A 13425-nucleotide genomic window follows, 5' to 3' on the forward strand; every position below is an offset into this window, starting at 1 on the left:
TCAGACAAAGGTCCCCCAGGTAGCCTCTAACAGGGCTGTAGGGTCAAGTGCCGTTAGTAGCGAGTAGCAGCACCTACACTCAGACAAAGGTCCCCCAGGTAGCCTGCAGCAGACAGTAGGGTCAAGTGCTGTCAGTAGCAGCACCTACACACACACACACAGACGAAGCTCCCCCAGGTAGCCTGCAGCAGACTGTAGGGTCAAGTGCTGTCAGCAGCAGCACCTACACAGACAAAGCTCCTCCAGGTAGCCTCTAACAGGGCTGTAGGGTCAAGTGCTGTCAATAGCAGCACCTACACACATACACAGACAAAGCTCCCCCAGGTAGCCTCTAACAGGGCTACGGGGTCAAGTGCCGTTAGTAGCGAGTAGCAACACCTACACACACACACACAGACAAAGCTCCCCCAGGTAGCCTCTAACAGGGCTACGGGGTCAAGTGCCGTTAGTAGCGAGTAGCAACACCTACACACACACACACACACAGACAAATGTGCCCCAGGTAGCCTGCAGCAGACTGTAGGGTCAAGTGCTGTCAGTAGCAGCACCTACACACACACACACGAAGCTAACCGCGCACGGCACCAGCTTTGTACGTTAAGCGCTATTGCTGGCGTTTGGTGGCCCTGAGTGGGTATCGAACCCGGGCACTGGTTATTGGCTATTGGCTAGCCAATTATCGATTGGCCGATAACCAATAGGCGTCAAGTCTGCCACCAAGTGGCTGGTGACGGCATCACGGTGAAGCGTCGAAGGCTCACCGCTGCCAGGGACAGACCCAGCAGGTGGCTTGGGTTGTACTGCCGTGCCAGGCTAGGTGCAGGAGGTCACATGACAGACCCAGGTGGGTTCACTCCTGTGCCAGGCTAGGTGCAGGTGGAAGAGGTCACATGACAGACCCAGGTGCCATGCGTTGACTGCTGTGCCAGGCTAGGTGCAGGGGGAAGAGGTCACATGACTGACCCAGGTGGGTTCACTCCTGTGCCAGGCTAGGTGCAGGTGGAAGAGGTCACGTGACAGACCCTGCAGGTGCCATGGGTTGACTGCCGTGCCAGGCTAGGTGCAGGTGGAGGAGGTCACATGACAGACCAAGGTGCCATGCGTTGACTGCTGTGCCAGGCTAGGTGCAGGTGGAGGATGTCACATGACAGACCCAGGTGCCATGGGTTGACTGCTGTGCCAGGCTAGGTGCAGGTGGAAGAGGTCACATGACAGACCCAGGTGGGTTCACTCCTGTGCCAGGCTAGGTGCAGGTGGAGGAGGTCACGTGACAGACCCAGCAGGTGCCATGGGTTGTACTGCCGTGCCAGACTAGGTGCCCATGCACCACCTGTGCCCCCATCACTGTGCCAACCCCGCTGCGTTTTATCCGCCCCGGCGCTCCGCCCGTTGTTGTGAGCGTCGCTCCTCCGCCCTCCGCCGTTGTTGCTGGTGGGGGCCGCCGACTGCCTCCAAACTGCCCGGCAGCCTCACACGGTGCACCTAGCCTGGCACTGCCCAGCAGCATCATTCACTCAGGAGCCGGCTCCAGTGTGGCTAGCGCCATCGGCGGACAGCGATCATCCAAAGCGGTCCACCCCCAGGTCGACTCATCCTCAACTGAGGAGTTGGTGCGGTGTGCAGTGAACATCGCCACTGGGGAGAGACAAAGGCGGCCGGGCGTGCGTGGTGGTGGTGGTGGTGGTGCTGGCCACCCGCTGTCGGAGGCTACACGGGGGAGCTTTGTCTGTGTGTGTGTGTGTAGGTGCTGCTACTCGCTACTCACAGCACTTGCCCCTACAGTGTTGAGGCTACCCGGGGAACCTTTGTCTGTGTGTGTGTAGGTGCTGCTACTCGCAACTCACAGCACTTGCCCCTGCACCCCTGCTAGAGGCTACCTGGGGAAGCTTTGTCTGTCTGTGTGTAGGTGCTGCTACTCGCTACTAACACAGCACTTGCCCCTACAGCCGTGTTAGAGGCTACCTGGGGGATCTTTGTCTGTGTGTGTGTAGGTGCTGCTCGCTACTAACAGCACTTGCCCCTACAGCCACTGTTAGAGGCTACCTGGGGTACCTTTGTCTCTGTGTGTGTAGGTGCTGCTACTCGCTACTGACAGCACTTGCCCCTACAGCCCAGTTAGAGGCTACACGGGGGACCTTTGTCTGTGTGTGTAGGTGCTACTCGCTACTAACAGCACTTGCCCCTACAGCCACTGTTAGAGGCTACACGGGGGACCTTTGTCTGTGTGTCTGTGTGTAGGTGCTGCTACTCGCTACTAACAGCACTTGCCCCTGCAGCCCTGTTACAGGCTACCTGGGGGACCTTTGTCTGTGTGTGTATACGCATGTGAGTAGTTACCTGCTGTTACGGATTTCCTGTAGTTCCACCATGACATCCGGGTGACAGAGGCAGTGCGACGGTGGTAGCCTACACACACACAGACACACACACACACAGACACACACACAGACACACACACACACAGACACACACACAGAGACACACACACACAGAGAAACACAGACAGACACACCCAGACAGACACACACACAGACACACACACACACACAGACACACACACAGAGACACACACACACAGAGAAACACAGACAGACACACCCAGACAGACACACACACAGAGACACACACACACAGAGAAACACAGACACACACAGACACACACACACAGACACACGCACACACAAAAAGATCCCCCGCATAGCATTAACAGACAGTGTGTACAGTCAGCAGTGTGTACAGTGTGTACAGTGTTACCCGCTAGGCTGAGTGTGTCCACACGGCTGGGCTCTGTCACTACAGATGTGATGTGTACAGTGTGTACAGTGTGGTGTGTGCAGTGTGTACAGTGTGGTGTGCACAGTGTGTGCAGTGTGTACAGTGTGTTACCCGCTGGGCTGAGTGTATCCACACGGCTGGGCTCTGTCACTACAGTGTGGTGTGTACAGCGAGGTGTGTACAGTGTGTACAGTGTGGTGTGTACAGTGTGTACAGTGTGTTACCCGCTAGGCTGAGTGTATCCACACGGCTGGGCTCTGTCACTACAGTGTGGTGTGTACAGCGAGGTGTGTACAGTGTGTACAGTGTGGTGTGTACAGTGTGTTACCCGCTAGGCTGAATGTATCCACACGGCTGGGCTGTCACTACAGTGTGGTGTGTACAGCGAGGTGTGTACAGTGTGTACAGTGTGTACATTGTGGTGTGTACAGTGTGTACAGTGTGTTACCCGCTAGGCTGAGTGTATCCACATGGCTGGGCTCTGTCACTACAGTGTGGTGTGTACAGTGTGTGTACTGTGTGTACAGTGTGTACAGTGTGTTACCCGCTAGGCTGAGTGTATCCACACGGCTGGGCTCTGTCACCACAGTGTGTACAGTGTGTGTACAGTGTATACAGTGTGTGCAGTGTTGTGTGTACAGTGTGTACAGTGTGGTGTGTGCTGTGTGTACAGTGTGTTACCCGCTGGGCTGAGTGTATCCACACGGCTGGGCTCTGTCACTACAGTGTGGTGTGTACAGTGTGTACAGTGTATGTACAGTGTATGTACGGTGCGTACAGTGTGGTGTGTGCAGTGTGTACAGTGTGTTACCCGCTGGGTTGAGTGTATCCACGCGGCTGGGCTCTGTCACTACAGATGTAGTGTGTACAGTGTGAACAGTGTGGTGTGTACAGTGTGTACAGTGTGGTGTGTACAGTGTGTTACCCGCTGGGCTGAGTGTATCCACACGGCTGGGCTCTGTCACCACAGTGTGTACAGTGTGTTACCCGCTAGGCTGAGTGTATCCACACGGCTGGGCTCTGTCACTACAGTGTGGTGTGTACAGTGTGTACAGTGTGTGTACTGTGTGTACAGTGTGTGTACAGTGTGTTACCCGATAGCCTGAGTGTATCCACACGGCTGGGCTCTGTCACCACAGTGTGTACAGTGTGGTTTGTGCAGTGTGTACAGTGTGTGCAGTGTGTTACCCGCTGGGCTGAGTGTATCCACACGGCTGGGCTGTCACTAGTGTGGTGTGTACAGTGTGTACAGTGTGTTACCCGCTAGCCTGAGTGTATCCACACGGCTGGGCTCTGTCACCACAGTGTGTACAGTGTGTACAGTGTGTACAGTTTGTATACAGTGTGTACAGTTTGTATACAGTGCGTACAGTGCGTTACCCGCTAGGCTGAGTGTATCCACACGGCTGGGCTCTGTCACTACAATGTGGCGTATACAGTGTGTACAGTGTGGTGTGTACAGTGTGTGCAGTGTGTTACCCGCTGGGCTGAGTGTATCCACACGGCTGGGCTCTGTCACTACAGTGTGGTGTGTACAGTGTGCACAGTGAGGTGTGTACAGTGTGTACAGTGTGTTACCCGCTAGGCTGAGTGTATCCACACGGCTGGGCTCTGTCACTACAGTGTGGTGTGTACAGCGAGGTGTGTACAGTGTGTACAGTGTGGCGTGTACAGTGTGTACAGTGTGTTACCCGCTAGGCTGAGTGTATCCACACGGCTGGGCTCTGTCACTACAGATGTAGAAACTTTTGCCCTGCGATTTGCCCTCACGGGTGCCGGTCTTCAGGATGCATAGTGACCCTACGGAGCGCACCAACAACACCACCACTCACCACCACGACGACACTCACCACGGTACTCACCACACTCACCACGGTACTCACTCACCACGGTACTCACCACACTCACTCACCACGGTACGCACCACGGTACTCACACTCACCACGGTACACTCACCACGGTACTCACCACAATTACTCACCACACTCACTCACTCACCACACTCACTCATCACACTACGCTCACTCACTCACCACACCACCCACCACACCACTCACCACACTACACCCACTACACTACACTCACCACACCACTCACTCACTCACCACACTACACTCACTCACCACACTACACTCACTCACCACACTCACTCACCACACTACACTCACCACACCACGGTACACACCACGCTCACTCACTCACCACACTACACTCACCACACTCACTCACTCACCACACTACACTCACTCACTCACCACACTACACTCACTCACCACACTCACTCACCACACCACTCACTCACCACACCACTCACCACACTCACTCACTCACCACACTACACTCACTCACCACACTACACTCACTCACCACACTACACTCACCTCACTCACCACACCACTCACTCACCACACTACACTCACCACACCACGGTACACACCACGCTCACTCACTCACCACACTACACTCACCACACCACTCACCACACTCACTCACTCACCACACTACACTCACTCACCACACTACTCACTCACCACACTACACTCACTCACTCACCACACCACTCACCACACCACTCACCACACTACACTCACTCACCACACTCACTCACCACACTCACCACACCACTCACCACACTACGCCACTCACCACGCTCACTCACCACACCACTCACCACACCACTCACCACACTACACTCACCACACTACGCCACTCACCACGCTTACTCACTCACCACACCACTCACCACACCACTCACCACACCACTCACCACACTACACTCACTCACCACACTACACTCACCACACTACGCCACTCACCACGCTCACTCACTCACCACACCACTCACCACACCACACCACACTCACTCACCACACTACACTCACTCACTCACCACACTACACTCACTCACCACACTCACTCACCACACCACTCACTCACCACACCACTCACCACACTCACTCACTCACCACACTACACTCACTCACCACACTACACTCACTCACTCACCACACTACACTCACTCACCACACTACACTCACTCACCACACTACACTCACTCACCACACTACACTCACTCACCACACTACACTCACTCACTCACCACACTACACTCACTCACCACACTACACTCACTCACTCACCACACTACACTCACCACACTACACTCACCACACTACGCCACTCACCACGCTCACTCACTCACCACACCACTCACCACACCACTCACCACACCACTCACTCACTCACCACACTACACTCACTCACCACACTACACTCACTCACCACACTACACTCACTCACTCACCACACTACACTCACTCACCACACTCACTCACCACACTACACTCACCACACCACTCACCACACTCACTCACTCACCACACTACACTCACTCACCACACTACACTACACTCACTCACCACACTACACTCACCTCACTCACCACACCACTCACTCACCACACTACACTCACCACACCACGGTACACACCACGCTCACTCACTCACCACACTACACTCACCACACCACTCACCACACTCACTCACTCACCACACTACACTCACTCACCACACTACACTCACCACACCACTCACCACATCACTCACCACATCACTCACCACACTACACTCACTCACCACACCACTCACCACACTACGCCACTCACCACGCTCACTCACCACACCACTCACCACACCACTCACCACACTACACTCACCACACTACGCCACTCACCACGCTCACTCACTCACCACACCACTCACCACACCACTCACCACACCACTCACCACACTACACTCACCACACTACGCCACTCACCACGCTTACTCACTCACCACACCACTCACCACACCACTCACCACACCACTCACCACACTACACTCACCACACTACGCCACTCACCACGCTCACTCACTCACCACACCACTCACCACACTACACTCACTCACCACACTACACTCACCACACTACGCCACTCACCACGCTCACTCACTCACCACACCACTCACCACACCACTCACTCACCACACTACACTCACTCACCACACTACACGCCACTCACCACGCTCACTCACTCACCACACCACTCACCACACCACTCACCACACCACTCACCACACCACTCACCACACCACTCACCACACCACTCACCACACCACTCACCACACCACTCACCACACCACTCACCACACCACTCACCACACCACACTACACTCACTCACTCACCACACTCACTCACCACACCACTCACCACACTACACTCACTCACTCACCACACTACACTCACCACACTCACTCACCACACCACTCACCACACCACTCACCACACTACACTCACTCACCACACCACTCACCACACCACTCACCACACCACGGTAAAGGTCCTCACCGTGTTGGCTGCACCGGACCTGCTCCATTTCACCTTCACCTGGTCCGAATCAATCTGTAACAACATCACCATCACCATCATTACTATCATCATCATCACCATCATTACTATCAACATCACCATCATTACTATCAGCATCATCATCACCATCACCACCATTACTATCAGCATCATCATCACCATCATTACTAACAACATCACCATCACCACCATTACCATCAATATCATCATCACTACTATCAGCATCATTACTAACAATATCACCATCACCACCATCAACATCACCATCATTACTATCAGCATCATCACCATCATTACTAACATCACCATCATTACTAACAACATCACCATCATTACTGTTAGCATCATCATCATCACCATCAACATGACCATCATCACCATCACCACCATTACTATCAACATCATCATTACTATCAGCATCATCATCACCATCAACATCACCACCATCACCACCATTACTAACAACATCACCATCATTACTATCAGCATCATCATCATCATCACCATCAACATCACCACCATTACTAACAACATCACCATCATTACTATCAGCATCATCATCATCACCATCAACATCACCACCATCACCATCATTACTATCAGCATCACCATCATTACTAACATCACCATCATTACTATCAGCATCATCATCACCATCAACATGACCATCATCATTATCATCAACATACCACAATTACTATCAACATAATCACCATCAACATCACCATTACTATCATCATCACCATCACCATCATTACTATCAGCATAAGCACCATCACCATTAACATCACCACCATTACTAACAACATCACCATCATTACTATCAGCATCATCATCATCACCATCAACATGACCATCATCATCATCAACATCACCACCATTACTATCAACATAATCACCATCACCACCATTACTAACAACATCACCATCATTACTATCAGCATCATCACCATGACCATCACCATCATCAAACATCACCACCATTACTATCAACATCATCATCGACATCAACATCACCACCATTAACTATCAACATCATCACCATCACCACCATTAACATCACCACCATTACTATCAACATCATCACCATCAACATCACCACCATTAACTATCAACATCATCACCATCACCATGACCATCATTACTAACAACATGCCCATCATCATCATCACCACCATTACTATCAACATCATCACCATCTCCATGACCATCACCACCATCAACATCACCACCATTACTATCAACATCATCATCACCATCAACATCACCACCATTAACTATCAACATCATCACCATCAACATCACCACCATTAACTATCAACATCATCACCATGACCATGACCATCACCACCATCAACATCACAACCATTACTATCATCATCATGACCATCACCACCATCAACATCACCACCATTACTATCAACATCATCACCATCAACATCACCACCATTACTATCAACATCATCACCACCATTAACATCACCACCATTAACTATCAACATCATCACCATCACCATGACCATCATTACTATCAACATGCCCATCATCATCAACATCACCACCATTACTATCAACATCATCACCATCACCATGACCATCACCACCATCAACATCACCACCATTACTATCAACATCATCACCACCATCAACATCACTACCATCACTATCAACATCATCACCATCACCATGACCATCACCACCATCAACATCACCACCATTACTATCAACATCATCACCACCATCAACATCACCACCATTACTATCAACATCATCACCACCATCAACATCACCACCATTACTATCAACATCATCACCACCATCAACATCACCACCATTACTATCATCACCATCACCATGACCATCACCACTATCAACATCATCATCAACATCATCATCACCATCAACATCACCACCATTAACTATCAACATCACCACCATTACTATCAACATCACCACCATTACTATCAACATCACCACCATTACTATCAACATCACCACCATTACTATCAACATCACCACCATTACTATCAACATCACCACCATTACTATCAACATCATCACCACCATCAACATCACCACCATTACTATCAACATCATCACCATCACCATGACCATCACCACTATCAACATCATCATCAACATCATCATCAACATCACCACCATTAACTATCAACATCACCACCATTACTATCAACATCACCACCATTACTATCAACATCACCACCATTACTATCAACATCACCACCATTACTATCAACATCACCACCATTACTATCAACATCATCACCATCACCATCACCATGACCATCACCACTATCAACATCATCATCAACATCATCATCAACATCACCACCATTAACTATCAACATCACCACCATTACTATCAACATCACCACCATTACTATCAACATCACCACCATTACTATCAACATCATCACCATCAACATCACCACCATTAACTATCAACATCATCACCACCATCAACATCACCACCATTACTATCAACATCATCACCACCATCAACATCACCACCATTACTATCAACATCATCACCATCACCATGACCATCACCACTATCAACATCATCATCATCAACATCATCACCATGACCATCACCACTATCAACATCATCATCACCATCAACATCACCACCATTAACTATCAACATCACCATCAACACCATCAACATCATCATCACCATCAACACCATCAACACCATCAACATCACCACCATTACTATCAACATCATCACCACCATCAACATCACCACCATTACTATCAACATCATCATCACCACCACCATTAACTATACATCGCTCCATCTTCATTGTCCCGTCTGTTTCGGCGGTCCGACTTGCCCTGTGCCTGCCCATACATTCATTCCTCCTCCTCCTCCTCCCTCCATTCCTTCCATCATCCATCGTTCCATCCATTTCTCCATTCGTCCATCGTTCCAATCATTCTCCCCTCCTCCCTCTCCTCCCCTCCCCGTCTGTCCCGTGTCAGGAGACACTCAACAGATGCCGTCTCTGGGGAGGAGGAGGAGGAGGATGATGATGTAGATAACAGTGAATGGGCGAGCGGGTGGGCGAGTGGGTAAGTGAGTGGGCGAGCGGGTGGGCGAGCGGGTAAGTGGGTGGGCGAGCGGGTGGGCGAGCGGGTAAGTGAGTGGGCGGGTGAGCGGGTGAGTGAGTGGGCGAGTGGGTGGGTGAGCGGGTAAGTGGGTGGGCGAGCGGGTGGGTGAGCGGGTGGGCGAGCGGGTAAGTGAGTGGGCGAGCGGGTGGGCGAGTGGGTAAGTGAGTGGGCGAGCGGGTGGGCGAGTGGGTAAGTGAGTGGGCGAGTGGGTGGGTGAGTGAGTGGGCGAGCGGGTGGGCGAGTGGGTAAGTGAGTGGGCGAGTGGGTGGGTGAGTGAGTGGGCGAGCGGGTGGGCGAGTGGGTAAGTGAGTGGACGAGCGGGTGGGCGAGTGGGTAAGTGAGTGGGCGAGTGGGTGGGTAAGTGAGTGGGCGAGCGGCTGGGCGAGCGGGTAAGTGAGTGGGCGAGTGGGTGGGTGAGTGGGCGAGCGGGTGGGTGAGTGAGTGGGCGAGCGGGTGGGCGAGTGGGTGGGCGAGTGGGTGGGCGAGTGGGTAAGTGAGTGGACGAGCGGGTGGGCGAGTGGGTGGGCGAGCGGGTGGGCGAGCGGGTAAGTGAGTGGGCGAGCGGTAAGTGAGTGGGCGAGCGGGTGGGCGAGTGGGTAAGTGAGTGGGCGAGTGGGTGGGTGAGTGAGTGGGCGAGCGTGTGGGCGAGCGGGTAAGTGAGTGGGCGAGCGGTAAGTGGGTGGGCGAGCGGGTGGGCAAGCAGGTAAGCAGGTGGGCGAGCGGGTGGGCGAACGGGTGAGTGGGTGGGCGAGCGGGTGGGTGAGTGGGTGGGCGAGCGGGTGGGTGAGTGAGTGGGCGAGCGGGTGGGCGAACGGGTGAGTGGGTGGGCGAGCGGGTGGGTGAGTGAGTGGGCGAGCGGGTGGGCGAACGGGTGAGTGGGTGGGCGAGCGGGTGAGCGGGCGGGCGAGTGCGTGGGCGAGTGATTCATGGTGTGAGTGAGCATGTGAGTGGGTGAGTGAGCGGGCGGGTGAGCGAGTCGGGGGATGAGTGATTGGGTGAGTGAACGAGCGGGTGGGCGAGTGGTTTTGTGAGTGAATGAGCAGGTGACTGTTTTAGTGAACGAGTGAGTGGGTGGGTGAGTGAGTGGATGGGGAGTGCTTTAGTGAGCGAGGGAGCGAGTGAGTGGTGGGCGGGCGAGTGGTTTAATGAGCGGGTAAGTGAGTGGGTGGATGGGTGGGTGAGTGAGCTAGTGAGCGAGCAGGCGAGTGAGCCGGCAGGTGGGTAATTTGGTGAGCGAGTGGTTTAGTGAGTGAGTGGGTGAATGAGTGAGCGGTTTAGTGAGCGAGTGACTGGGTGAATGAGTGAGTGGGTGAATGAGTGGGTGAATGAGTGAGCGAGTGACTGGGTGAATGAGCGGGTGGTTTAGTGAATGAGTGGTTTAGTGAGTGAGTGGGTGAATGAGCGAGTGGTTTAGTGAGTGACTGGGTGAATGAGTGACTGGGTGAATGAGTGACTGGGTGAATGAGTGAGTGGGTGAATGAGCGGGTGGTTTAGTGAATGAGTGAGTGGGTGGGTGAATGAGTGACTGGGTGAATGAGCGAGTGGTTTAGTGAATGAGTGGTTTAGTGAGTGACTGGGTGAATGAGCGAGTGGTTTAGTGAATGAGTGAGTGGGTGAATGAGTGAGTGGGTGAATGAGTGAGTGGTTTAGTGAATGAGTGAGTGGGTGAATGAGTGAGTGGGTGAATGAGTGGGTGAATGACGGGTGGTTTAGTGAATGAGTGGTTTAGTGAGTGACTGGGTGAATGAGTGAGTGGGTGACTGAGTGACTGGGTGAATGAGCGGGTGGTTCAGTGAATGAGTGGTTTAGTGAGTGACTGGGTGAATGAGTGAGTGGGTGAATGAGTGACTGGGTGAATGAGCGGGTGGTTTAGTGAATGAGTGGTTTAGTGAGTGACTGGGTAAATGAGCGGGTGGTTTAGTGAATGAGTGAGTGGGTGGGTGAATGAGTGACTGGGTGAATGAGCGAGTGGTTTAGTGAATGAGTGGGTGAATGAGTGACTGGGTGAATGACCGGGTGGTTTAGTGAATGAGTGGTTTAGTGAGTGACTGGGTGAATGAGCGAGTGGTTTAGTGAATGAGTGAGTGGGTGAATGAGTGAGTGGGTGAATGAGTGAGTGGTTTAGTGAATGAGTGAGTGGGTGAATGAGTGAGTGGGTGAATGGAGTAAGTGGTTTAGTGAATGAGTGAGTGGGTGAATGAGCGGGTGGTTTAGTGAATGAGTGGTTTAGTGAGTGACTGGGTGAATGAGTGAGTGGGTGAATGAGTGAGTGGGTCAATGAGTGAGTGGGTGAATGAGCGGGTGGTTTAGTGAATGAGTGGTTTAGTGAGTGACTGGGTGAATGAGTGAGTGGGTGAATGAGTGACTGGGTGAATGAGTGAGTGGGTGAATGAGTGAGTGGTTTAGTGAATGAGTGGTTTAGTGAGTGAGTGGGTGAATGAGGGGTGGTTTAGTGAATGAGTGGTTTAGTGAGTGAGTGGGTGAATGAGCGGGTGGTTTAGTGAATGAGTGGTTTAGTGAGTGACTGGGTGAATGAGTGAGTGGGTGAATGAGTGACTGGGTGAATGAGCGGGTGGTTTAGTGAATGAGTGGTTTAGTGAGTGAGTGGGTGAATCAGCGAGTGTTTTAGTGAATGAGTGAGTGGGTGAATGAGTGAGTGGGTGAATGAGTGAGTGGTTTAGTTAATGAGTGAGTGGGTGAATGAGTGAGTGGGTGAATGAGTAAGTGGTTTAGTGAATGAGTGAGTGGGTGAATGAGCGGGTGGTTTAGTGAATGAGTGGTTTAGTGAGTGACTGGGTGAATGAGTGAGTGGGTGAATGAGTGAGTGGGTGAATGAGTCAGTGGGTGAATGAGCGGGTGGTTTAGTGAATGAGTGGTTTAGTGAGTGACTGGGTGAATGAGTGAGTGGGTGAATGAGTGACTGGGTGAATGAGTGAGTGGGTGAATGAGTGAGTGGTTTAGTGAATGAGTGGTTTAGTGAGTGAGTGGGTGAATGAGCGGGTGGTTTAGTGAATGAGTGGTTTAGTGAGTGACTGGGTGAATGAGTGAGTGGGTGAATGAGCGGGTGGTTTAGTGAATGAGTGGTTTAGTGAGTGAGTGGGTGAATG

General features: G+C 52.1%; 1 protein-coding gene across 6 annotated transcripts in view; it reads right to left on the reverse strand.

Annotated features, from left to right (window-relative positions):
• TTF2 (transcription termination factor 2) overlaps window positions 1-13425 on the reverse strand; it is a 114458-nt gene that overhangs the window by 72983 nt on the left and 28050 nt on the right. For all 6 annotated transcript variants that reach the window (XM_076059020.1, XM_076059019.1, XM_076059018.1 and 3 more), the window contains exons 2-4: window positions 7163-7216; window positions 4467-4575; window positions 2338-2406 (exon numbers count right to left, since the gene is read on the reverse strand). In XM_076059020.1, the coding sequence (XP_075915135.1) occupies window positions 2338-2406; window positions 4467-4575; window positions 7163-7190 (206 nt within the window). In that variant the 5' untranslated portion in view covers window positions 7191-7216. The remainder of the gene's footprint in view (window positions 1-2337; window positions 2407-4466; window positions 4576-7162; window positions 7217-13425) is intronic.

The sequence above is a fragment of the Petromyzon marinus genome, assembly GCF_048934315.1.
Source record: "Petromyzon marinus isolate PM22_M1 ecotype Great Lakes invasive population chromosome 84 unlocalized genomic scaffold, UKy_Petmar_22M1.pri1.0 chr84_unloc.1, whole genome shotgun sequence".
Taxonomy (NCBI): domain Eukaryota; kingdom Metazoa; phylum Chordata; class Hyperoartia; order Petromyzontiformes; family Petromyzontidae; genus Petromyzon; species Petromyzon marinus.